At 55.4% G+C, this 26,002-nt stretch overlaps 9 protein-coding genes across 9 annotated transcripts; 5 read left to right on the top strand and 4 right to left on the bottom strand.

Moving 5' to 3' along the window:
• Positions 1-776: 776 nt before the first annotated feature.
• CABS01_07446 (uncharacterized protein) lies at positions 777-1,944 on the top strand (the record flags this gene model as incomplete). The annotated part of the gene is made up of 4 exons (XM_060540809.1): positions 777-1,049; positions 1,141-1,372; positions 1,436-1,570; positions 1,631-1,944. The coding sequence occupies 4 exons, from the start codon at positions 777-779 to the stop codon at positions 1,942-1,944; spliced, it is 954 nt and encodes a 317-aa protein (XP_060402977.1).
• Positions 1,945-2,186: 242 nt separating this feature from the next.
• CABS01_07445 (U3 small nucleolar RNA-associated protein 6) lies at positions 2,187-3,489 on the bottom strand (the record flags this gene model as incomplete). The annotated part of the gene is made up of 2 exons (XM_060540808.1): positions 2,187-3,302; positions 3,403-3,489. 2 exons carry the CDS (start codon positions 3,487-3,489, stop codon positions 2,187-2,189), a joined length of 1,203 nt encoding a protein of 400 aa, XP_060402976.1.
• A 947-nt stretch (positions 3,490-4,436) lies between these two features.
• On the top strand, positions 4,437-7,646 carry CABS01_07444 (Frag1/DRAM/Sfk1 family protein; the record flags this gene model as incomplete). The annotated part of the gene is made up of 5 exons (XM_060540807.1): positions 4,437-4,527; positions 4,643-5,143; positions 5,201-5,327; positions 5,424-5,465; positions 5,519-7,646. 5 exons carry the CDS (start codon positions 4,437-4,439, stop codon positions 7,644-7,646), a joined length of 2,889 nt encoding a protein of 962 aa, XP_060402975.1.
• A 2,914-nt stretch (positions 7,647-10,560) lies between these two features.
• On the top strand, positions 10,561-12,520 carry CABS01_07443 (cytochrome P450; the record flags this gene model as incomplete). The annotated part of the gene is made up of 5 exons (XM_060540806.1): positions 10,561-10,620; positions 10,725-10,875; positions 11,031-11,479; positions 11,537-11,769; positions 11,839-12,520. The coding sequence occupies 5 exons, from the start codon at positions 10,561-10,563 to the stop codon at positions 12,518-12,520; spliced, it is 1,575 nt and encodes a 524-aa protein (XP_060402974.1).
• A 714-nt stretch (positions 12,521-13,234) lies between these two features.
• CABS01_07442 (uncharacterized protein) lies at positions 13,235-13,696 on the bottom strand (the record flags this gene model as incomplete). Its single annotated transcript, XM_060540805.1, has 2 exons — positions 13,235-13,490; positions 13,554-13,696. 2 exons carry the CDS (start codon positions 13,694-13,696, stop codon positions 13,235-13,237), a joined length of 399 nt encoding a protein of 132 aa, XP_060402973.1.
• Positions 13,697-13,824: 128 nt separating this feature from the next.
• CABS01_07441 (uncharacterized protein) lies at positions 13,825-17,995 on the top strand (the record flags this gene model as incomplete). The annotated part of the gene is made up of 6 exons (XM_060540804.1): positions 13,825-14,259; positions 14,315-14,488; positions 14,547-15,195; positions 15,803-16,090; positions 16,155-16,351; positions 16,403-17,995. The coding sequence occupies 6 exons, from the start codon at positions 13,825-13,827 to the stop codon at positions 17,993-17,995; spliced, it is 3,336 nt and encodes a 1,111-aa protein (XP_060402972.1).
• Positions 17,996-18,552: 557 nt separating this feature from the next.
• CABS01_07440 (40S ribosomal protein S20) lies at positions 18,553-18,958 on the bottom strand (the record flags this gene model as incomplete). Its single annotated transcript, XM_060540803.1, has 2 exons — positions 18,553-18,637; positions 18,696-18,958. 2 exons carry the CDS (start codon positions 18,956-18,958, stop codon positions 18,553-18,555), a joined length of 348 nt encoding a protein of 115 aa, XP_060402971.1.
• Positions 18,959-19,641: 683 nt separating this feature from the next.
• On the top strand, positions 19,642-21,722 carry CABS01_07439 (CUE domain-containing protein; the record flags this gene model as incomplete). The annotated part of the gene is made up of 2 exons (XM_060540802.1): positions 19,642-20,825; positions 20,879-21,722. 2 exons carry the CDS (start codon positions 19,642-19,644, stop codon positions 21,720-21,722), a joined length of 2,028 nt encoding a protein of 675 aa, XP_060402970.1.
• Positions 21,723-21,757: 35 nt separating this feature from the next.
• Positions 21,758-24,534, bottom strand: CABS01_07438 (uncharacterized protein; the record flags this gene model as incomplete). The annotated part of the gene is made up of 2 exons (XM_060540801.1): positions 21,758-23,445; positions 23,496-24,534. 2 exons carry the CDS (start codon positions 24,532-24,534, stop codon positions 21,758-21,760), a joined length of 2,727 nt encoding a protein of 908 aa, XP_060402969.1.
• Between the last annotated feature and the right edge of the window lie 1,468 nt (positions 24,535-26,002).

The following is a 26,002-nucleotide window of genomic DNA, read 5'->3' as shown; positions in this document are numbered from 1 at the left end:
GGCGATATTGGGAATGCTGGCAAGGGGTTCTTGAGACTCAGCTGGGTGGGTCAGTTTGATGCTCCTTGCGCCCTTTTGAATACATGTATGGTAAACATCAAAGAAACCCAAGAATGAGATTTGCCTGAGCCTCATTACGACCATGTAGATGTGAGTTATTCCCTGATCGATCCGGCAACTCTGAAGGACTCATGATACCACATAGACAAGTCCCCAAAAAGCAGTTGTGGTCTGCGATTACCTTCGGTGGTAATTGAAACAAGGTCGTGATCCTACCAACATGTCTTAGTCGTTGTGCCTTCTGACCTGGGCAAAATGTAGTTCATAAATCACAAGCAGTGCGTCAACACTTATGCAATCCAATGACTAGCTGGATGATCTCGATGGACCCAACTTAGAGTTAACTATGGATACCTTGTTGAAGTGGGTTGCTGAGGGGATTTCGCAACTCCCATGTCCGTTCAGGCCTAAGCGATGAAGATGAAAATGAAAATGTGACCGGTCACCGCGGGACGTTTGTCGAGGCGGCGATTACGTGATCAATCAGAGGTCCATGCGTCCGTTCAACGGTTTGGGTCCCACCTGCTGCACAGTCTCGAACGGTAAACCCACCACAGCTGCGCGTCTCCGGGATGAGCTTGCTCTATCGACTGGCACGCATCACAAGCCAGACGACCTTCACTTACAGACCTAGTCATTTCTTGCCCTCGTGCTCACTTGATTTACCAATCGCACATACTCAACTTACTTCTCAGTCTCGTGCTGCTGCTCTCACAATGCCCGCCGTCACCCGCAGCCTGAGGTCATCGACGCGCCTGGACAAGGCCGCCCCGCCAGCGGATAAGAAGCCATCGCCAGCGAAACCCAAGCCCACCACCAAGACAGAACAGAAGACCAACAAGCAAACTCCACAATCTCCGCCTCCGCCCAAGGCCACTGCAGGTCAAAAAAGAAAAGTAGCAGCATCAATCGAGAAGGAAGAGGAGACCAAAGCCGAGGCTATCGACCACGAGGACGAGCCGAAGCCGAAGCCCGCCAAGAAAGCCAAGGTAAGCTGAGTGAAATTACACACCGGCTATCACTATGAGCTGTTCCGTTTTCTGTTCTTGGTCTCATTTGCGGATACTTATGCATGAAAAGAAGCCGGCGGCAGGGAAGAAGGAAGCGCCGCCAAAGAAGACAAAGGACGAACTCAAGGCCCTTCGCGATGCGCCCGTCCCGGACCTCAACGCCGAGGCGGAGCCACGGGATCCGCCGGGCTCGCGGTACTGGCTCATGAAATCCGAGCCGGATGTTCGCATCGAGGATGGGTATGAGATCAAGTTCTCCATTGACGATTTGGCGGCCAAGAAGACGCCCGAGGGCTGGGAGGGTAGGTTCATCGTCCTGGACTTTTCTGTGTAAGTGTGGAGCGAGTGATTGACAAAAAGCGCAGGTATTCGGAACTATGTCGCGCGGAACAACCTGCGGGGGATGCGGAAGGGCGACAAGGCGTTCTTCTACCACTCGAATTGTAAAGAGCCTGGTGTTGTTGGTATCATGAGTATAGCCAAGGAGCACTCGCCCGACTGTGTGTTCTCCCCCCTTCCAGCTCATACACATGAGACTGTTTGGTTGACATAGCTACCAGGGAACGCATGCATCAATGACAACCCGTACTACGACGACAGTGCCCCGCACGACGGGAGCAAATGGAGCCTCGTCCACGTCAAGATCGAGCACAAGTTTCCACGCATCGTGCCGCTGAGCCTGCTCAAGGAGTCGCGTGGTAACGGCCCATTGCAGAACATGGAGCTGCTGAAGCAGTCTCGTCTCAGCGTCAACAAGGTCACGCGTGAGGAGTGGGATGAAGTCATCCGCATGGCCAAGGAGCTCGATGAGGACAAGGAGTGGGATAAGACTGTTGAGGAGTCGAAGAAGTTTCCCAATTACACAGCAGCGTAGCGGGAGCGGGAGCAGGAAGCAGGGTTGTCTTTATTTGACCTTGTTTGATTAGGCTGACTGACTCTGCAAGTGGTATCAAGAAACCGGGATACTGGATACATCCCGCCGGGGGCCGCTTCTAATTCCCAATGTGTTGCGCCGAAAACACTATTCAATACCCATACTTCTTTCTTCCACCTTTTTGTTTTGTACCAACATCCATATATAGTCAACAAACATATACCCACAGCGCAATGGCAGGGCTATGACTGCAGCTGATCTCTCGTGTGCTCCAGAACCGTCCTGATACCCTCGTCGAGACCCTTGAAGAGGAGCACCAGCTCGATCCACACCAGCGACTTGCTCTCCAGCGCAGCCTTGTCGGACGTCTCGTCCAGTCCCTTGCCCAGGCGCGACAGAACCTCGCGAAGGCCGAGAGGGAACTCGGGCGTGTCGGGGCTGACGCCGACGAGGGGCAGGCGGATGTAGCAATTCCACGTCGCCGGGTGAGCGGCGTCCTGCTCCCTCATGACATCGACGACGTGCTGGAGAATCTTGGACGCGGACGAGACCTTTGCGAAGGAGGCAAACATGTCAAAGAAGCGCTCGGCCACCTCGGGGTTGTAGAACGGCTGTTTTCTCGAAATGTCGAAGATAGCCATCGGTATGGCACCGTCCAGGGCCGGGTTGTGCTTGAGCGCCTTGCTCTCCTCCTCGTCAATGGCCTTCTTCTTCTCCTTGCCGGGCACGGGGAGGCTCAGAACGTCCTCGTCCTCGTCTTCCTCATCGTCCTCGTCAATGAGCTTGATCTCGTCGTCGTCGTCCATCTTCTCGCCAGCCAGCGGATTCTCCTGCTCCGCCTTCTTCTTGCTGCCGCCCTTCTTAGCCTGCATCTTGGCCAGCCACTCCATCTCGCACCGCGCGTACTCGATCCACAGCGTGCCCTCGCTCGTGCAGAAGCGGCACCCGCGCATGAAGTACCCTCGCGCGCCGCCCATGTCCCCGTTGGACGCCGAGCGCCGGCCGGCAAAGATCCACAGGTCAGCGTCGGTGGGCATCATGCGGAGGGCGCTGGCCATGGTCCGGCGCCAGCGCTTGGTGGCCTTGACGTCGGCGGTGTATTTGAGGTACTCGAGCCACAGGTCCTTTCTACCGGGGTGTCTGCTGACGGCGCGGTCGAAGATGGCGAGGACGCGGGATTGAGTGGTGTGCTGGGACGTGACGTGGCCAATCTTCATCCGCTTGCAGCGTTTCTGGCGGAGGGACTCGAGGGATTGTTCCCATTTTGCATAGGCGGTGAAGTCGTCGGGGTTGGAGCGGGGGGCGAGGATGCGGTGCTCGTAGTCGCTGCGCTTCTGCACGATTGTACGGATCTCATCCTGCAAAGATTTGTTAGGGTACACTGTGGTGTAGATGTTTGGCCGTGACTTGTGGTCAAGGATGGGGGAGGGGTTCTAGGTTGGATGGTGGCGTGCGTACCTTTGTGAAGATTTCCTTTTCCTCCCATTCGCGCAATTGGGGAACGGAGCGCTCCAAGTAGAAACGGGCCTTTTCAGCGACAGACATGATTGCGGCTGTGTGGTATCGAGCACGGAATTCGAGTCGTCTGGCTGAGATGTGCTGCAAAGATACTCTGCCTGACGCTGCAGATCAAGAAGAGGGAAAAACCAGTCTAGGAAAAAAGTTGACAAGGCTGAGAAAGTAGACCAAAACTTTAAAGCGGGGCATCTGGCAGGGTGTGGCTCCCCTGGCCGAGAGTGGACTCTGAGTGGTCCGTGTAGCTGTGGCTGGAGGGAGGAGTCCGATGAGACGGACGTCACGGACTTCAGCCTTGCGCCAAGCTCCCCCTGTCGCGCCCGGTCCCAATTGGGACTAACCCCCGACACCTTGAGGTACCTTGTCAAGTAGCTTTAACCCCGAAGAGCTTGCCCTTGCGTGCATCAGCACCTTGCTGTCCCCGTACACCAAGGTAGCGCAGGCCTCAGCGTCAGCGTCGGTCCATCAGCGGCAAGCTCAAAGCTCCGTCGTCTCCCGGTCGCGTGTCCCACGGGTGCCGCTTCTGTCATCTTCCCTGTCGGCGCCAAACATTTTGGACTGGTTACGTTCAACAACCTTACCAGAAAAGACTCCGTACCGTCACGGAAACCTTGCAACTTCTCTCTCCAAAGACTCCACGGTCAGGGGCCGCACTGTTGCAAAACTCCTACGACACCCAACCACGCGATTCCCTTCGATCCAATCGATTCCCCATCCGCGGGCCGCCGAGGCATGCTGGTTAATTAGTTGTGCAATTGCCAGGCACAATCCTGTCTTATTTCCGCCCTTCTCTCGGCCCTCCCCCTCCATTCATCCTTCTAAGTTCTTCCCCCCTCGTCAGCTCGTGTCATTGCATCCCCGGATCCCTCGGATGAGCTTCTTTTCTCTTTGTTTTTGTCGTTTGAGCTGAGAGAGAGAAACAGAGAGAGAAACCATCCCCCCGAGAGAGAGAGGTTCAGAGCAATCAGAGGTTCGCAATGGCGTCAAGGTACAAAGACAAGGACGGCGGCGTCGCGCTGGTCTTCAATGGCCAATGGATCAGCTACCTGCATACTGTTACAGCTTACAGTAAGTCTTTTGCGCCCGGAGTTGTTGCCGCCGCTGGTCGCGATGCTGTCGCGGGGCACTTTTTGCCGTCGTACGACCGTCCGCGAAAGCTCCCAAAGCTGACTTTCCACGACAGCTGCCTTCATCAGCGCATTCATTGTGGGCGTTTCGCTGCATTACCACAAGATTGTCCAAAATGAGTGGTACGGCTACCCTGACGAGTGGTTTCCCTCCGTTTCCGCGACAATTGGCGACCGATACCCCGAGCGGTCCTTCTTCATGTTCTTCATCGCAATCACCTCGGGCCCGCGATTCGCCCTCGTCGGACTGTGGTATCTCTTGACGCGGAGACCCGGGCAGACTCTGCCAAAGTTCACCCTGGCGATGGGCATTCTGCGCACATGCATGTGCGGTGGCTTCACCTACGTAACCTCGACCGACGACCACGACTGGCACGACATCTTCATGATCTCCTACATTGTCGCATCCCTCCCGTGGACGATTGGATGCGTCATGCTGAGCCCGCCGAACCCCCAGGCCATCAAGTACCGCAAGCTGATTGCGAGCTCCTTCTTTGGTACCCTGGTGCCCTTGATCTACTTCTTCATCCAGCACAAGGTCCACCGCGTTGCGGGAGGTAAGGTTTTCAGCCTTGGAGGGTTTGCGCACGAGCGTTATAGCTAACCGCGCACAGCTTACACGATTTACGCCTTCTTCGAATGGGCTCTCATCCTCTTCGACGTTGCCTTTGACGCCGTGACGGCTCTCGACTTCAACACGTTCGAAGTGGTGATCAAGGATGTCAAGGGAGCAAGCAAGGGGTACGTCCAATGGCTCCCGAGATAGTCTTGTACATATTGTACACCAGGCACAAAAAATAGATCCAGTTGAAGAGCACAATCTAAATCTTGCTATAGTGAGAATCGGTCATCCGTCCCGTCCGCCGTGCTTGAGAAGCAGTAAGTGTTGTGGAAAATTGTGATTAAGGGTGTAGCAGCTGACTTGCTTCAAGGAAGGAAAAGGCGAGCGCAAACCTGTTGACTGGCCGATTCACCTGGACCGAGGCACTCGACACCGCCGCCGATGTCTACCACGGCTTCATCTTTTGGTCCATGTTGACCAGCTTGGGAGTTTTGGTGTGGTACTTCCCCCTTTGGCACATGGGCATCTCTGGCTACGAGGCCTTTGTTATGTCAACCATCTTGCCCGCAATCTTGGGCATTCGCAGTGTTCGCTCCCTCGTCGTCAATAATCAGCGCGCTGTCCACCTCATCTCACTGGTCGGACTGCTGGCGTACCAGGTTCTTGACCCTGCCTACCGTCTCTTCACCGTTGGCTTCGCCGTGGCCACGTCTTGCCTTGGCTGGACTGCTTCGTTCTGGTCCGAGAGAGCACATCAGAGCCGTCTCGAATCCAGAATCATGGCTTGGACTCTTGGCCTTGTCGCCTCATCTACGGCCAAGTTCATATGGTGGACCAACAACCCGCTATGGCCTGTTATGCACGCCGCCAACGGAGGCTGGAACGCGACAGGCTTCGCCATTGCTGTTGTAGCTGCTCTGCGGTTCACTCGGAGAGCGCCCCTGACTAGTGGCGATATCCCGGAAGACTCCAAGAAGGGCGGTTCCTCGGTCCTCGCTGCTTTTGGCGTTGGCGGTCTGTTCTTCGGTATTCACTCCCTCCTCTCCGATACCAGCACCATGATCCTCTGGGTCTGGGATGGTTATCCGATCCGGGGCCCTACTGCCAACACCTATGGCTGGATGACTATTGTCGCAATGACTGCTGGTCTCTTGGTTGGCCTCTACCGCCCTTCTCTGATGAGCTCGTGGACAGCCTACGGCGTTGGCTGCGTTGGTGCGGCTGTCTTGACCTCATACCACCACTGGTTCGGTTACTATGGTGCTCTCACCACGGCCTTCTACCTGATGGGTCTGTCTGTGCCATTCCTTTCGACCGCCGCCAAGAGAAGCCCTGGTACGACATTTGGTCTCGGGTTCTTCATCTACAACTTTATGGTGCTGTTCCACGTCTGGGTCGTCGCCTACGCATTTGTTCCTGGTGGCCCCCTTGTTCGTGAGCACACTGATTGGGTCATGATGACCACATTTATCCTCATCGGCGCCGGTGTCTTCGACCTCACCTCCTCGCAGGCCCGCCGCCGCGATACCCGCCGCGCATCCCCGTCACAGCACAAGAAGTACAACACAATTGCAGCAGCCTTCATCAACATCGTCTTCCTGGCCGCAGCCTTCATGCGCTTCCCTACCAACGACTACAAGCCCTACCACCCTGAAGATCGCATTATGACGGCCGGTATCTGGACCATCCACTTCTCCCTCGACAACGACATGTGGTCTTCCGAGTACCGCATGCGCGACCTCATCAAGGAACTCGAGCTGGACGTGGTGGGTCTCCTCGAGTCCGACCTGCAGCGCATCATCATGGGCAACCGCGACACCACGCAGTTCCTTGCCGAGGACCTCGGAATGTACGTCGACTACGGCCCAGGCCCCAACAAGCACACCTGGGGCTCCGCGCTGCTCTCCAAGTTCCCGATTCTCAAGTCGACGCACCACCTGCTCCCCAGTCCCGTGGGCGAGCTCGCACCCGCCATCGCCGCCACCCTCGACGTCTACGGCCAAGAAGTCGACGTCTTCGTGTTCCACTCCGGACAGGAAGAGGATCCCGAAGACCGCCGCCTGCAGACCGAATACCTCTCCAAGCTCATGGGCGAATCAAAGAACCCCTCCGTCCTGCTATCCTACCTCGTCACCAAGCCCCTGCAAGGCAACTACAACACCTACGTCAGCAGCACATCCGGCATGCACGACGTCGACCCGACCGACTGGGACCGCTGGTGCGAGTACATCCTCTACAAGGGCCTCAAGCGCACGGGCTACGCGCGCGTCAGCCGCAGCACCATCACCGACACGGAGCTGCAGGTGGCCAAGTTCGTCATCCCGCAGTCCAAGGACGAGGCGCTGCAGATCGAGGCGGTGGACGACAACACGCGGAATAAGCGCGTCACGGAGGAGGAGGTGCCGCAGGGCTGGCGGTTCCCGGCCATGTTCCGCGGTCAGGGCGTGCGGGATCACCGGTACCACGTCTTTAACGAGCCGAGGTACTATAATCATTGATTTATGGAAACGAGAACGAAGTTTATGGGGGACTGGGATTGGATGAAGGGTTGTAATGTTGAATGTTTTCTTATGTTGATGGCGGAGGTTGGGGGCGTATATACTTAATACAATGCGAGAGCGTGTTCAATGAGCACCTGGGTGTTTGCGTGTTTGGCTTGAGAGTTGCTGCCGGGGGACGTTTCTACTATGTACACCCGCCACTGCCTTTCCATCATGCCATTCCTCCGCACCGCTGTTGTTGGCTGGACCATGATTCTTCTCGAGCTCGTCCACCAAGCCTACGTCTCGGTCAGCGCCGTTCACATTGTTTTCTTCCTATCTCAATACCGCTTCTTTCAACCTTTCTTAGGCCTTAATGCCGGCCTGTTTGTCTTTTAGGCGTCGCTGTTGACGTATTCCTTCGAGACCACTCCGCTAAGGGTGAAGAGTAGTGACTTTGTACACACGCACATACACACCTTTTACCCAAGGTATCAATGTGTAAGATATCTTGGCACCACACTTTTGGATCTAGGGAACACACACGGCAATTATCATGAGCCTATCTAACTATTTACCCAAACCAAACGCTTGCCTCACGAGATGCATCTTCTGTATTTTGGTTCGTTTTATATGAGGTCAACACGCCATCGCGAATCTGCCTGCTCAGGGGCTCAATAGGTTTTGTCGCTCTTTGAGTAAGAATAATTTGTCCGCTACGATAGGTCTTGGCCTCTAATACGGACCATTCTCAGTTCGTGCACACATTTGATGCTCCGGGAAGATGGGCCGGCTCAGATTAATTTCGTACCGAGTTAATTATCTCCATTCGGTATCTAGAAAGTTGTGGGTGTTTGGATTCCCAGGAGTGCGGCCTCGACGGAAGTTTGCCGTGGTGATAGAAAAGGACCTTGGACTGCGGGCGCCCTTATTCCTGTTGCCCGTTACACGAGTAAGCAGGTCGTTAAATAATCCTCCGTCTTGCCGCCGGTATGATCAGGAATCCGCTATCTCTCAAAGAAGAACGACGCCACTAAAGACATCATAGCAAGGCTGGTGATAGAGTATGTAGGTAGTTGAGATACTTGAGAAACACCCAAGTTGATGTATTAAGCGGGGATCTTCCGCATGAGCCAGAAACACTTCTACCTACTTCCACCTGTTCTTGGTATACTACATCTGGAATGTGTTCCAAAAGGAGGCAGTCGGTGGAGAGAGACGTAGCTTTGGTATGGACTGTGTATTGAAATTAAACGTCGAACAGGAAAACGGCAAGCTTCCACGCCGAGACCACGACCTAGATGCCGTCATCACCATGCTTCTTACGGATTGTGTCAAATACCAATATACCTCTCACCCTGTTGTGATGTGTCCAGAGCCGTGGAAGTACGGGGTGCCTTATCTAAACGTATTGCATTGCTACCCAAGTTGGGTGAGAAGCCCAGGACTTACTGTATGTATGTGTGTCTATCTGTGTATCTCCATCACTATTGTCTTGTCAGTCAATAACACTCCAAACCCCCACACCTCTTCAAAAACGAGCCCACAACGAGTCAAATCCTCCAAGCCCTCAAGCCGTTGCCAAACGAGTAAACCGCGGACCTGGAGCGGAATTCCTCCCCCGCCATCCAAGTTCACCTTCCTCCCCATCTTCTCCGCAGGACCCGCAACGGCGACGGCCGCCAAAAGCCGAGCCCGATGCGATTCTCTCACCAATGATTCGTCCAGCGTCTCCAATTTCTCCAAATCCTCGGGAAAGAAGAAACCCGTCGGGAAAGAGGATGTTCGGGAATGGTGTAAGACAAGGTTTCGAATGTCGGGAAAGAGTACTAGAGCTCGGCAAAGAGACAAGAAAAGGCCAAGAGGCACTCTGAGCAATGAGGGTGACCCTTACTCACCGCGCATGGGAATGTGTAATCGCCTCGTCTCCGGTTGGCTCACGTGCGCACTTGCGAAACCTTGCTGCCGGGGGGAGCGCCATGCCATCCACATATATTGCATTCGTGTGGCTTTTGGCGGGCGTGGATTGGGGCGGGGGAAGCTTGCCGGGTGGGTAAATAGCAGATGCGAGATCTTGGGGTAGTGTGGACCAACTGCGTAAGGAACCCATGGCAGGATGGCTATCTACGGGCTGAACGAGCCGAGAAGAGAAATGGGAACGCAAAGTCTGGGATAAGCAGGGATTGCGGCGTCACCAACGAGATCCAAGTCCGTCTGTCCTCAACCTCCCTTTCTCTCTGTGCATCCCCGCGAGTAGCCGCAGCGTTCCAACTCCCGCTTTCGAAGGCCACCCGAAGCAGGAAGGTTGGGCGGGCGCAAGCGTGATGAGACGGACCTGCGCCCTTGTCCGCCTCTTTTCTTACAGGCGCACCTAAGTAGGTACCGGTATTGGTAGTGATCAATGCCAGACACCTTAGGGCAGGTAAGACGTGTTGCGCATGGGGACTGTGTCACTTGTTACAGCTGATATTTTGGCGCTGGCACAGTGCCTCGTACTCGTCCCGCCTATTGTCATTTCTCCAATTTCGTGGCCATGGAGGCCCGCCCGGTCCTTGCGGCGTGGGGTAAAAGCGCACACCCGCCAGCGCCGTCATCCATTCCCGTCTTGGACCGTGGAAAGCCGATGGGTAGCAGGCCGGGAAAGGGTTAGGAGCCGTGTAAGACAGATAAGAAGAGAGGTGCACCCCTCCTTCTCGCCGGGAGACACGGATGAGACGTGAGGTGAAATTGCTGTGAAGAAAGAAAGAAAGCTGGAAAGACTTCATCGGGAAAAGGACCGAACTTGGTGTTTGGCATACTACTATATCGAACTACATTCACGGCTTCGTGAGTCTTTCACTGCTGTGTGGAGGTTACTCACAACGCCGAGAGACAAACGGCTGCTGCTTGACATCACAAAACCGTTGAATCGAGAGGAAAGGAAACAGTGAACATGGACTCAAGTCATCTCTGGGCCTGGCTAGGCCTCGCCGCCGTGGGAGGCGTGCTCTATGTAAGTTCATCAATGTCACCATTTACGCCAAGAAGCGGCTCTACGAAGCCCCAGCTGCGTCGGCAAGAGAATGGATGGACCCGATCTGACAGTCAACGATATAGGTCGCCGGTATCGTCGTGTACCGCATCTTCTTCCATCCTCTGGCAAAGTATCCAGGACCGTTCATCGCAAAGGTCACGGATGGGTACCAGCTCTATCACGCCTGGAATGGCGATAGACATCTCGACTTCTACAAGCTTCACAAGCAATACGGTACGTCACTTACCCATCTTCAGCACCCTCCCCATTCATCCTTCATACCCTTTGAAAACCGGGGGAAGGCATTGCCAGAGTGAGCAGAAGAGGCTGGCAGGACGGAAAGAAGAGAGACAGGAGCCATGGAGACGCCATCACTGACACCCTCGAAGGCAAAATCGTCCGCTTCGGGCCCAACTCAGTTTCCTTCAACTCCGCCACGGCTCTCAAGGAAATCTACGGCTTCCGCTCCAACGTCGGCAAGGCAGAGTTCTACAACGCCTTCGTCCACCCGGCGCCCAACACTCACAACGCCCGCGACAAGGACGTCCACGCCCGTAAGCGCCGCGTCCTCGCCCACGGCTTCTCCGACTCGGCCATGAAGGAGATGGAGCGCTACATCATCGGCAACGTGCGCTCCTTCACCGCCGAGATCGGTCGCGGCGCGTCCGCCGAGACAAAGGGGTGGTCGACGCCCAAGAATATGACGGACTGGTGTAATTACCTCGCCATGGATATCTTGGGAGACTTGTCGTTTGGAAAAGCGTTTCATATGCTCGAGGCGCCGGATAACCGGTTTGCGTTGGACTTGATCGCTGCGGCGACCAAGAGGCATCTTCTTGTGAGTAGACGTTGTCGACGGAGTGGTTCGAGAGGAACATGAACTGACGGACGACAGTGCGGTACCATGCCCATCGTCGACAAGCTCAAGCTCGACAAGCTCCTCTTCCCGACCATTGCGGCTGGACGCGCGCGGTATATGGCCTACAGCAAGGCGCAGCTGACGGAGCGGACGAAGCTTGGCGAAGATACCGATCGACGCGACTTCTTCTACTACCTCCTCAAGGCGCGTGACCCGGAGACTGGACTGGGCTTCTCGACGCCAGAGCTCTGGGGCGAGTCGAACCTGCTGTAAGTTCATACTACTCCTAGCCAATTTCGAGGCACAGAGATGTGAGCCAAGACTGACGCACAAATCAGCATCATCGCCGGCGCCGACACCACGTCAACAGCCATGGCAGCGACCCTCTTCTACCTTTCCCGCAACCCTGCGGCGCTCCAGCGCGCAACAGCCGAGATTCGCAGCAAGTTCTCCGAAGTCGAGGAAATCCGTCAAGGCGCGACAATCAACACATGCACCTACCTCCGCGCTTGCATAGACGAAGCGATGCGCCTGTCCCCCTCCGTCGGTGGCCTGCTCCCGCGTGAGGTTCTCGCAGGCGGCATGACCATTGACGGCGCGCATATTCCCGCCGGAACCGTCGTTGGCACACCGCACTACACGATCCACCACAACGAGGACTACTTCCCCTCAGCGTACGACTACGTTCCCGAGCGATGGATTGTCGGCGCGGCAAACCCGTTGTTTGGGGGCAGAGAGACGACCGAGGCCGACACGGCGAGGGCGCAGAGCGCGTTTTGTCCGTTCTCGATTGGAGCCAGAGGATGTATTGGCAAGGGGCTCGCGTATGCTGAGATGTCGACCGCATTGGCGAGGACGTTGTTCTTGTACGACGTGCGCAAGGCGGTGGGCGTACTTGACCCGGCTGAGGGACGCGCAGATTTGGATGAGGGCCGGAGGCGGGTCTCGGAGATGCAGTTATACGACACATTTACGAGTATGAAGGATGGACCGTTGTTGGAGTTCAGGGCGAGGGCGTGAGAGCGAGGCCGGAGAGGTCGACATTGTTGATTCTACCGAGGATGGCTTGGTTGAAGCTGGGGTCGGACAACCCCCACTGCTACACCTTTGAAGCTGCTAGTTTGTGAAGTTGTCGTCATCGAGCGTCGAGAGAATCTAGTAGCACGTGTCAATTGATTCTCGTGCATGATGAGAACCAATAATGGCAGAGAACCCACCTCCTCGTTCCAAGGTATCGCGGTGGAGCCAAATGCTGGTGAGAGTTCCTCGCGAGAACTCGTCCGTCCGAACTTGCGCGCCATTCAGATCGTTCGAAAGCTCTCCCCGCTTGCCTGTTTCCCCAACTGCCACATTTAGTCTTTGTGGTCCGGCTCTTGATCGGCAGCGGGCATTTCCCTGTCAGGCACGTCGTCTCCGCTATTGTCTGTTTTCTTTCGTATCTTTTCAGACTTTGTTTCGTTCGGCTTCCGGGGATCACGGAGCCGGGGTACGGTGAAAGTTCTCTGCTCCACTCCCATGCAACATCAACCATCCAAACTAGTATCTTGTGATGGCGCAGAACCGGCCGATTTGGGGATGCTTGGGCCGTTGAGCGGTTCGATGAAGAGAGGGGTTCGGAGTGTGGGGAACACCAGCACTAAAGGCATCAGAGCTGGGGAGCCGGGATCCGTCGTTTTCCCCATCGGCATATTCGACAAGCGATGCGGGGGCGGGACGCAAGAATCTGTCCAGGCTTCAGCTTGTCTCGAAGAAGGCGGGAGCCGATCTCACACCGTTCGGCACAAGCTTGCTGTTCCTGGCGACAATCATCGCCTGACTCTCTAGCGTCCACTCAATGGTAAATCTTGGACCCTTGGCTTCCATTCCCAAGAGTATGTCTGCCCCGGCTGTGCTCGTCTTCTCGGGCGAAAGCCGCCCCCGAGGTTCGTCGCTACCCTGGCAACTTGGTATCATGACCTGAGGGAGCACCCGAGAGATGCCCCGCTGCGGCCTGAGGGAGGCGGTCGAAGACTAGTCATGACAATGGCGACCGTTGATTCAAGGAACGTTGCACCCTCCCAAGGCTAAGCTACTGCCGCCAATGCTCGTGATGTCAGTGTCGCGTTCCTGGTCTGGCTGCAGGTCCCGCTCTCGGTCCGTGGGATGAGGTAGCAACGGCGAGTGCTCGATTGGAGCGGGAATGCTTCCGAGATGCATGCTCTGTGAAATTTTGAGGTCGTATAAGATCCCAATGGTTCCCGCAAGATGATGCCATTGCGACCTTCTCTGTAGTGATAGCTCCCATCTCGGACGCGTCGGTTTCTCAGTCAAAACTGCCCGACATCATGAAGTTCTTCACCTCCCTTCTGGCCATCGCCGGCTCCGTCGCGCCTCTTTGCGCCGCTCTTCCCCAGGCCAGACAGACCAGCTGGCCCAATGGCCCGCTTGTGACGAACGGTCGCTGGGCGGTGGATGCCGCTGGCAACCACATCCAGTTCGCCGGCACCAACTGGCCCGGCCACGGCGAGGTCATGGTCCCAGAGGGTCTGCAGTTCCTCTCCGTCGAGGGTGTTGTGTCTAAGATCAAGAGCATCGGCATGAACGCCATCCGTCTGACCTACGCCATTGAGCTCGTCGACCAGATCTACGCCAACGATGGCAAGGACATTGACATCAAGACGGCTTTCATCAACGGCCTCGGTGAGACCAACGGCACCGCCGTCCTCGCTCAGGTCCTGGCCAACAACCCTTCCTTCACGGAGGCGACCACTCGTCTCGAGGTAAGTTATCAGCTCTGCCGCGACGTTTGACACCCGCTGACACATAACCCCAAAGGTGTACGATGCCATTGCTGCCGAATGCGCTAAGCAGGAAGTCTACATCCTCCTCGATAACCACATGTCCACCGGCAAGTGGTGCTGCTCTGGAAACGACGGCAACACTTGGTGGGGAGACCGCGAGTTCGATGCCGCCAAATGGGTGCGCGGCCTGACCTACATGGCCAACCATGTAAGTGAATCGAAAGAAGGCAGAATATTGTTGAACCCAAGCTGATAACCATCGCCAGGGAAAATCGTGGACTGCTCTCGTCGCCATGTCTCTCCGCAACGAGCTTCGCGAGGCCACGGATAACGCCGAGCTGGTTGCTGCTTCGTACAACTGGCAGGATTGGTACAAGTACATCCAGGAGGGCACCAACGCCATCAACGGCGCCAACCCTGGCCTTCTCATCTTCCTCTCTGGCCTCAACTACGACACTACCGTCGCACCCGTCTTCCGCGGTACTGCACTTACACCCGGTAACGGCACGTTCCAGCTCTCTGACTTCCAGGGCTACGCCGACAAGCTCGTTCTCGAGATCCACAACTACGAGGGCTCCATCGGCAGCTGCGCGAGCTTGAGCAACAACCTGTACACCAAGGGCTTCCAGGCCATGAATGCATCGGACCCTGTGACGGTCAATGTCTTCCCCGTGGCGCTGACCGAGTTTGGCTTCAACATGAACGACAACACATACCTCAACACGTACTCGACGTGCCTGGCATCCTACTTGCCCCAGATCCAGGGCAGCTTCTTCATCTGGGTTCTGGTGGGTAGCTACTACATCCGCCAGGGAACGCAGAACTTTGAGGAGTCGTGGGGTCTGTTGAACGCGGACTGGTCTGAGTGGAGAAACCCCAACTATGTTGAGCAGCAGCTGAAGCCCATGGTTGCTGGTGTTATTGGATAGATGGATTCCACGGAGTAGCTATGACCGATTTGGAGTAATGAAACAATGATCTCGATTCTTGATTTGCTTTTGAATATGTGATTCGTATGGACAAGATTGTGGCGTCGACGAATTAGAATAACGCTGTCCTTGCGAAAGCGAGGTAACATGCTTGGCTCTCAATTCCTAGGATTGGTAGAATCGATTTTCGGTGGGACATAAAGGTGAAATTCAAAGGCCGGGAAGATTTTGTTGATGATGAAAGCCGATTAAAAAACTCCGAGTCATCTTGATTCGACCAAATAGATGAATTCGAATGCTTCTTGAGGAAATCAAGAACTGATATTGAATGTTCGTGGTGTAAGTGTACCTGCCTGGACCAGAGGAGGCAAGGACAGTGCTTGCGCTTTGTCCACTGCTTACGCACAGTACGTATTTCCCATTGGCTTACCACGGCGCGCTAGGGGCACGCGCCGGCAAGGCTGAGAAAGGCTGCCAATGATTTCTTTCTCGACACCCAGTCTACGAGCTCTGGAGATTACAAGAGCTTGATTCTTTGTCCACCGTCGAATCCCTGGCTAATCTCAGCTCTTAACACGTACGAAATGACATAGCCGCTGTCACCACGCCATTTGCATTGCGAAACCGCCCGATCAACAACCAGAATGGTAGTCTGCAAGTTCTACGAGCAGGGGAACTGCAGGTACGGACGTACGTCACTCGCTGTGCACCCATCATTATCCCGAGGGGTCTCGATCGCAAACTCGGATCGAAGAGGCTAATACGTGATATCGCAGAGAATTGCCGATTCGAGCACCCACGGTCGCAAAATAACAACCGTTTTGCAGCCTTTGGCCAAAACACAGGAGGAGGATTCAATCGAGGCGGCAACAACAATGATGGTTCGCCCAAACAATCGCGGCTCCTAGGAGTTTCAAACGAAGCATTCTACTCACATGCGACCAGGGCTTCCATATGCGCTATCAAAGGAGACCATTGAGAAAGACCTGACGTCGGAAGCGCCACAATGGATCTTGTCCGCTTATGGCCCCGGCAGGGACGCTCCGGAACAGCTCTTCGGAGGCAACTTGCGCGAGCAGAGTTTTGAGGAAATGAGACTCGTTCACATGATGGCGGAAGCTTCTGGAAATCCCCAGCAAGCGGTAAGTCACCTTATTCAGGTCTACAGGCCCATCAGCTGACGGAATCCAAAGCTCAATCAAGCACAAGAGCTATACCAGCAAGCCCAACAACAAATGAAGACGGCGGTGGGCAACCTTGACGGAGCTATTCAATTCATCATTTCTGCCGAGCAAACGCACCCCAACAGGATAGACATTTGCAAGCAAGGCACATCGCCAGGCGGGACTACAGGGGAGTTTGCGGTTGGAAGACGGGGCGGCGCTTCTTCACAGCAGAACCCTTTTTCGTCAAATTCGAACACAGCGACGTCAAACCCATTCTCCTCTAACAACACGAACACTACTTCTGCCTTTGGCGGCGGCGGTGGAACTTCAACAGGGAGCGCCTTTGGCCAGACTGCGACCCTGGGGCAACGTGCGAATCCCTTTGGCGCGCCAGCTTTCGGTCAAACATCGCAGCCATCGCAACCGACTTCAGCATTCGGTCAACCATCACAACCTACGTCGGCGTTTGGTGCCACGAGTAGCTCCGCCCCAGCCTTTGGGCAAACATCGCAACCTACATCCGCTTTTGGACAACCCAGCGCTTTGGGAGGTGGCACATCGGCCTTTGGCCAGGCCTCAGCCCTCGGTCAGAAGCCCAATCCCTTCGGCGCGCCTGCGTTCGGGCAGCCGGCACAACCAGCAGCGGCATCAGGGGGCAGTGCCTTCGGCCAACCATCTCAACTTGGCGGAGGTGGCAGCGCTTTTGGCCAAGCAAGTGCTCTTGGGCAGAAGCCGAACCCCTTTGGAGGCGCGACGAGCGGTGTCAGCCCGTTTGCCAGCGCCGGCAGCAACAATACATCCAGTCCATTTGGTCAGGCTTCGCAGAACACGGCCAGTCCCAGCCCCTTTGGACAGCCCGCGCAGAATACGACACAGAATGCCAACCCTTTCGGGGCTCCAGCCCAGACGAACCCAAGTCCGTTTGGTCAGCCAGCACAGCCTGCGACAACAAGTGCATTCGGACAACCGGCTCAGACTGCATCTTCCAGTCCCTTCGGTCAGCCATCTCAAGCGCAGCCGGCGACAACCAACCCCTTTGGAGCGAAAACCGATGCGCAGCCCAGCGCCTTCGGTCAACCGGCGGCGACTGCTCAGCCTACGCAGCCTGCCAGCGGATTCGGACAACCAGCTCAGCTTGGCCAGAAGACGAACCCCTTTGGACAGAACAATGCGTCCCCATTTGGCCAGCCGTCCGGTGGCCTCGGAGCAGGCGGATCGGCGCCAAACCCATTTGGAGGGCAGACCGCTGCACCAGCTCCGCCCGCCGCGCAACAAGCGGCGGCGCCTGGGAGCGGGCCGTACCCGCCGGGGAGCTCGAGGCAGCATCCACCAGTGTCGAGCTACAGCTCCAAGGACATGAACGGGCGGTTATCCAATTGGAAGGGCAAGCCCGTCACCTACCAGGGCAATCTGCCTGGCATTCGAGCCTTCAACGGCGTGTGGACGAGGATATGGTTCCCGGATGGTCCGCCAAATTATTACAAGGACACTGAGCTACCCGACGAGTTATATGATGACAAGTCGAAGCAGCAGTGGCAGTCGTTTACGCAGACTGGCAAGTTTGAGGGTCTTATGCCCGAGTTGCCTCCTAAGAGAGAGTTTTGTCTTTGGGATTTGTAAAGGGGGTGGGCGGGAACAGAAGCGACGATGCAAGGGCCAAAAGTGGTCTATCTGTACTTGTGTAAAGGGGGCTGGCATTACACGGCGTTGATTTCAAAAAGGATCAGTTGGTGACCGTGGGTTGGGGTATCTGGCTGAGCATGTGATATTATTGTGCTCATACTGCGCTCTAGTTGGGCACAAGTTCCCAAACATTGAGTATCTTCCTCAACATCCTGACACTCGCAATCCTTCGTGCCCACCGCCCTTGACTTCACATGCAATATGGCCAAGATCACAGTAGGTACTTCAACTGGGCTTCATGCATATCCATACGACACATCACAATAGAGGAACTCAAAATGGGGGGTCATCAGTTGATTCGGGTGGTATCTAGACCGCCTCACTCGTCCCGCCGCCTTTGCATAGCTGCGTTGAGGTGTAAAACCTTTCGGCCAGCCCTCGTCGCTGGCTTAGCGAACGCAGCATTCCCAAGTCCGAAGCCCATACCGTTTCGTCCCTCCTACAACAACTCGTCTTTACAACATTTTTTGTTTCGGGGCTCGGATACCAATCGCTTATGCGGCAATGGTGACCTCGACCTCGACACCGGCCTCGATGTTGATGATGATCTGCTTGACAATCTCGGTGGGGGCGTTGAGGCTGTTCAATCATTAGCATTCTCGCTCCAATCGCTTTACGCCAACAGCGGAAAACTCACTCAATGAGACGCTTGTGGATGCGCATCTCGAAGCAATCCCAGGTCTTGGAACCCTCACCGCAAGGGGTCTTGCGGGTGGTGACCTTGAGGGTCTTGGTGGGCAGGCGGACGGGGCCGGAGACGCGGAGGTCCTTTGACTTGGCGCGCTCAATGAGCTCGGCGCTGACCTTCTCGAGGGACTGGACCTTGCGGGAGGAGAGGGTGATGCGGATCTTGTGCGTCTTGGGCGCCTCGCCGAAGTCCTTGTCCTTGTTGTAAGACATTTTGAAGTGTTGTTGAACGAAGAGGTTCGGTTGGGTGTTTGGTAAGGTTAGGGAGAGATTGAATTTCCTTCACGACTCGAACGGCTTGGTTGCGGCAAAGTGATGAAGGCTGATGATCTTTTGGGCTATCTGAGAGCTTGCAGTCGGAGGGAATTGCGATCGCGAACTTTTTTTCGTGGGGTTTGGGAAGTAGGGCTTTACCGACTTTTGCGGCTAAGCCTAGGTAGGCCTAGCGCAGAAACTGGGACATCGAAAAAATATACGTATCTTCTGACCTGACCATTTGCGGCGGCAAGAAGCAAACAGGCACAAGAGAAAGAACGAACCCCACCATGAAGGTACCCACTTCCGCATTCGCAGCTCCGCCGAAAGCTCACTGCATGGCCCGGCTGGGGAGAGGCACCGACGTCAATGAATGAATCATCCGGCGAGATCTGAGAGAACGACATCTCACGGCCAGCCGCCTCACTTCACCTCATCGCCACCTCCAAGCGCGTTACCAAAACTCACCAGATGCGCAATTACGACCCGACGTTGAGCTCTTTTTAAGAGCATTCTGCTATTCCTGCATCCCGCGAGAGAATCCCTCACATCCCTGAGAGCATCTTACCCCGCCACTTCCAGCGCACATCTCACATTAGATCTCACTCACCATCTCACGAAACCCCAGAGCTCCAGCAATCATGGCAACCTCCCTCCCGCCCTTGGCCCCCTTCCCCACGCCATCGTGGCGCGCAAAACTCACTTCTCAAGAATGGGAAGCCCTCCTCGAAGCCTGGACGGCCCTCACGCAAGCCTACCTCGCCCTCTCAGATAAAGACCTCTCCCGCGCCGCCGTAAAAGAAGACGCCTCCATCCCAGCCTTCCTCTCCTCCTTTACAACACAAGTCGCCGAAGCAGGACCCTCACCCATCCTAGGATGCTCCTCCACGACATCAAAGGCCCTACTCAGGTCGTCATTCACACTCACATCCCGCCTCCTCACAAACCCAACAACACCACCCCCAACACCCCTAACCACAGCCCCCTTCCTCTGCGCCTTTTCAAAACTCTACCGCAAAAATGCGCCCACCACCCTCTCAAAAGCCTTCCACCTCCACGCCAGCGCCCTCGAGCACCCTCTAGCAGGCCTCAAAAAGTCACTCGCGCAATCCATGGAAGCAGGTCTCAAAGCAGACCTCAAATCCCTCGAGGCCCGCCTCGCGAACCTGAACCATCTACTCCACGCCTCCCCGCACGCCGCATCCTTCTTCCTCGCCGGCTCAGACTTCTTCGACGGCCTGGTCACGGCCTTCAAGATTACGAACCCGCCGCTGCGCAAGGTCCTCGTCGCGACGATGTACCTCTGCCTGGTAGGCCTGACGGATGGCGAGCAGCCTCGCTTCGGGATGCTGGCTGACGTGTTATTCTCCCTAAAATCCACTGCCGAGACGCATAGGGTTGGCCCGTTGAACGTGAACGATTCCCTCGTGGCGGAGCTCGTCACCGTCACGCCGGTGCTGAAGCAGCTGTCCAAGAGGGCCGAGGAGAAGGGCGCGGCGTCGACGGCGTTGAAGTCACGGATTTCAGCGCTGGAGGGGTTCAAGAAGCCTGGTGGCGGATTGATGCGGCCAAAGAGGCTCGTGAAGAGGAAGGTCGACAAGGGCAAGGGCAAAGATGTCGCGGAAGAGGGACAGGTTCAGGCGGAGTTGCACATGCACCGGCAGAGTCAGATATCACTCATTCAAGATCTGTTTCCGGATCTGGGGTCAGGGTTCATCTCGAAGCTGTTTGACGAATACGGTGATAATACGGAGATTGTTACGGCTCATTTACTAGAGGATTTATTGCCTCCGCACCTTGCGGCGATGGACCGCTCTGCTCCGTTGTATGTTCCCTCTGCTTCTTTATTTGACTATGGTAAGGCTGACGATATCACAGATCCCCCACGTTGGAAAGAAGGAAAAGCCAGCTTGAACCTAGACCAACGCCGCCGCAGTTACCTGAACGCCACAATGTGTTTGACGACGATGAACTCGACAGACTGGAGCTGGACGTTTCCAAGCTCCACTTTGGAAAGAAGGGACCCGAAAAGACTGCCGACGACGTGCTCAAGGACAGATCGACTGCACCAAACAAGGCAGCCATCTTATCAGCACTCGCCGCATTCGACTCCGATGACGACGAACGTGACGACACCTACGACGCAGACGATGTTGGAGGCACGGTCGACAACGCCAATGAAGAGGCCGACGGCCAGAAGGATGCCAGCGAAGAAACACTGTATAAAGCCTTCCAAGCCGACCCCAGTGTATTTGACAGGCAGGCTACGACAAGGAGGGGCCAGGCGAGAGGAAAGTTGAGAGAAGAGACTGGCATGACGGATGAGGCCATTGAGGGTTGGGCACTGATGCTGGTGAGGAATCCGGGTCAAAAGCGACGTCTCGAGGCCAAGTACAGCGGTGCCGCTGCATTCACCGGTACTCAGACCGAGATTCTGTCAACGGCCTGGCGAGCTAGTCCGGCTGGCTCTGGCGCAGAGGACTCTGAAAATGGTGGTGGCAGCTCCTCACGGGGTGGCGGAGGCGGCCGTGGACGAGGAGGTCGCGGCCGTGGAGGAAGAGGAGGCGGAGGCCGTGGAGGCGGTAATGTGGCCGGTCCTACTGGCGAAAAGGAGACCGAGGCTGCGCGGAGGAGAAAGGAAGCCAGCAAGAGCTCTCGGGCAAACCACAATCGCCGCGATCAAAGAGCAAAGAAGATGGCGAGAGGCGGATTCCCTGGCTGATACCGGAGATATCAATCGGCCTCGGAATAGCATAATCAATGCAACCTTTGCCTCTTGGTATTATGACTTGAACTTCGTGCCAATGGAACTGCGGCTGCTCGCTTGCTGGAGCCGCGTTGTGTCGTCCCCGTGAAGTCGTCTCCGTAGAGATCCTCTGCGCTCAGGGTCAGGGCGTACGGGCTTTTAATATCTACGATACCTGGGGTTCCTGGTTGTGGCGTGAGGGAGGATGGGTGAGCGCCGGAAGGTGACATGATACTGGTAAATGAGGACCCGAGTTCCTCGAAGCCAGAGGTCCGGGCCCAGAGTGCGTGGTCCTTTGGTGTCGCCAGCTCTGATGTTCCACCAATCGACGTCAAGTCTCCGTGATCGCCTTCGTTGTGCCCGATCATGGACCGAAGTGACTCGCGGGAACTCCGTCGGCTGTCGAGGTAGGTTCGTAGGTCGTAGCACTGTCGACAAGAGGGGTAGACTGGATAACATTCTGATTCATCCCGATACTGCGGGAGCTGAGGTCGAGCTTGCTCGCCACATCTCTCCTGAATATCGTCAAATAGATCGCCGATGGGAGTGAAATACGTTACGCGAGGACCGCTACCCCAATATCTATTGCGGCCCCAAAGCTGGCCGACCAAGGAGTTACTCTCAGCGTCAATAATGGCAGCGCCGCTGTCGCCCTCTACGCCTATGCCTCCGCGAATCCACCCTTCTTCGTCGTCGTAAGGGCACGGCTCTTCGATAAACCACTCGCGCGTGGCCTTGCCAGTACCATTCATTTCGGCGCTGACGTATGCTGGAATGTCACAGACCTCGCCCCTTTGCTGGCCAGATGTTCGACCCGTCGACACTACAGTGGCACTCGGCACAACGGCGCTTGTTGTCTTGATTGGTGTTTCTTTGAGAAGAGGCATAGTCTCTGAGGGGAATCGGCGGAGAATATTGGCTTGACTGGTCTTGGAAGCGACGAGAACCCAATCAGTCGCGATAAGAGGGGGCTCCTTATCGCAGTCTTCCCAGTAGGGGTGATGTGAAATGCGAGTCGTCTTCAGGTCGAGTCCCGATGTGGCGGCGAGGCTACCTAGAGCAAAGTCTGTCTCAGGCAGCGTATCGTGCTTTTCTTCTACACAGCGGGCTCGGTCGTTGGGGGATGGGTGCTGAACGCTGACCGACTTCGAGTTCTGGTATGCCTCCACGAAGGGGTGGAAGTTGGCAAGCCAGTAGCTGCCGCCACCGATGAGCAGACAGGGTCCTAATGTTGACGTGCTTTCCTCGAACTCTGCACCGCCTTCGATACCAATGCTGTCGCCCATGCACGGGTCTTTGAAGTAGTATGGATTCTTGGCCATGCAGATATCATCAGGCATCTCCTTGCTCAACCCTCTGGCCCAGACACTTCGTTCAACATAGCCCTGGAGGAAGAGGAACTTGACGCCGTCTCGATGGGCTTCGGGTAAAAGGTCTCTGACGTGTACTGCAATAATGATCTTACGAGCTCGCGAGGGCAATTCGCCTTCAATTGTGATGCGGATTTGCCGCGTGCCTGGTGTCTTACCGCGAGGGGCGTCGATGCCGTGCTTGGGGCCGCACCATTTTGGGATGAACTCGGAGAGAAATGGTAGAACTGCATGCTCCCACACTATAGGGAAACTCGCGTTATTGAGCAACTGTGTCAAGAGAGGCCGGGACAAGTCGCTTGGGCTGTCGGCTGCGAGAGGAGTTTGGCCTGCCGATGTCAGAATACCGGCCTCGTGAGTTGGAGTTGGGATCAGTCACCTTTGTGTGCTCTTTCTCTTCTATACCTCCTCTCAACAATATCCCTCAGCTTTTTCCGACACTTCTTTTTGGACACCGTGACGGACAGTACCTGCTTTAAAGCTCGTTCCTCCAAGCTATCTTTCTGGGATAGTCCTGGGAAACTGCTGGTATCGTGAGACGAGGATGGCGTAGCCATGGTTTGGGCGAGAGGCTTCGGCTTCGAAAGTGACTCCTTCGATTTCCTCTTGTAATTGCCATCGGTATCTATATGAGCACATCTTAAATGACTCTCAAGGATCTGTTTGGTCTGGAACGAGCTCTCGGTACATCCAGGGGCCGGGCAGACGACGAGGTGCTCCAGCTTGACGTGCCAGGTGAGACCGCCCTTTGAAGAAAAGCTGGGTTGTTCACAGCCTCCCCAGTTGCATGTGTGAGTGTGGACCGCCTTGAAATGGAAGGCCAAGTCTTGTTCTTGGTCAAAAGTCTCGTCGCATTGGTGGCCCAAGCAAATAAAGCGGCTTTGAGCTCTGGCGGTAGAGGCGGTAGAATCAGTAGACCTATCAGCGGCACCTTGAGTTGTGGAATGCTTTGTCGAGGCAGTCCTTGTAGTCGGCCATTCATACGGGAAGTCAATCTGTGTGGGTGATACACCGGAGCCAGCAGATGAAGGCTGGGAGACAGTGGAAGAGGAAGAATATGTGACGCTGGACACTGTGCTCAATGCTGGGGGAGGAGAAGCCTGCGCAAGAAACGAGGTAGGCTGGAAGATGTTGAACGCAAATGAATCGTCCACGGGCAGAGCTTTCCCGAGCCTCTGGTCCAACTGACTGATTCCATGGCTCTGGGTCCAGGCGTTGTCGCCGTAAATGGAGGGCCCCTGGTAGACGTCCGCGAAGGAAGGGTCCTCGGCAGGCGTCCAGTAGGGCGGAATCGAAGCAAACTTGTCAGCATCTGATGGGGCGACGTCTGTAGTGAACAAAGCTCCTTGGTGGGTAGGCGACTGGCGTCGAACCTTCTTCGGTGGTGGCAGGTTGAATGTCTCTCGAGGAAGAGGCATGGTGAGAGATGACTTGGTGGTGTCGTCTACGGTTGACTTACACCGGCCGCCGAGCCAGCGGATACTGCGAATGAACCACGAAAGATGGTCTCGACGAAAGTCAATTCGTGGACATTTGATGTTGGAGATGGTTATAAGGCAGAAAGAGAGAATTCAGAGAGCAATGAGATGACGGCAGGTGAGAGAGAGGCAAGCGGCCTCCAAGAAGCGGCGGCGGCAGGCGGGTGCGGCACAGCTCTTAGTCTGGTTGCCTGATTTGATTGCCGCCTTTTGTCAGCCTATTGGCACTGTATGTTGTGTGCAATTTCCACTCAAAGTACAGTGCTAAGTAGGTCGCATACTATGTGGATCAGATCACCCCTCCTTCTCACTCTCACTCTCATTGAAGATGGCGAACCACCTCATTCACCATCAATGAACAGTGTTAATGCGTAAGATTCATCACCAGACAGCCAGATACTAGAGAGTGCTATGAGAATTCACATTTATATAAGAAAGCTTTGGCAAAGTAATCTCCTCATCTGGTCTCACGCAACCAGCTTCTTGCAGACGTCTCACTTTCTTAGTGCCCCGACCCGACGGGAGGTTGAGAAAGGCTCCTGAAGAGGCCAAGGCCTCGACAGCGCAGGAGTGCTGTCTTCTTTCTAATACAGAAAAACTCTGCCTCAAGGATCGAACAGCCTCAGAGTGTGTAGATTGGCTCACTTAATACACAGTCGGCTCATGTCTCCTCAGGACCTCCGTGTTACTGGCACCCCAGCTTCTGACCTGAAGATGGATTCGCATGTACAATACCCACAAGTGCATTGAAATTACGGAAGCGAATGAGGATAATCGATTTGTTCAAACAACAAATCTAGATAGAACCGCCCCGCCCAATCTAGCTGGTTCCTCAGACCCTTATTCAACCCACTCATGCTCATCTACACTCGTCATCTTGAATGAAAGTGAGGTGATTGCCTAGATTCAACGTTGATTACATGAATCGAAGTGAAACTCCAATTCAGCGCAAGGCGTTCTGGCCAGCTCCATCATTTACATGATGCAAGACGAAGTGCGAATTGAGTTGAATATGTACCAACACTGCGCCCATTCGGCATCCCTCGATTACCTCTGAGCTCTTGCTGGTTTGCAGTCTTACGGCTAGAGCTCACACCTCAAAGCCTTGGTGTAGTAAGCGAGAAACTAGAGGCTTCAATGAGCTTGACTTGCATGATCTATGGGTGCTCGAGGTTGGCTCAGCCTTCACTCCGCTATTCGATGAGACTCACGTAAGGCAGCTTGGCCCCGCTTACTCCCGAGTCCCGCAACCCGAATGCTGTACCAAAACTCAGATGTATGAACAACCTCACTGGAAGAAGTGATCACCCGAAGCCTGGGTCCGGACCTTTTAATCACCTCAAACTTCACATTCGAAGCCCACTCTCGGAGCTCGGAGCATCACCGATAGTGACCAGCCATGGTAACA

The sequence above is a fragment of the Colletotrichum abscissum genome, assembly GCF_030869225.1.
Source record: "Colletotrichum abscissum strain IMI 504890 chromosome Unknown Scaffold_16.1, whole genome shotgun sequence".
Classification (NCBI taxonomy): domain Eukaryota; kingdom Fungi; phylum Ascomycota; class Sordariomycetes; order Glomerellales; family Glomerellaceae; genus Colletotrichum; species Colletotrichum abscissum.
The sequence above is the reverse complement of the archived record's forward strand: the minus strand, read 5'-3'. Positions and strand labels throughout refer to the sequence as shown.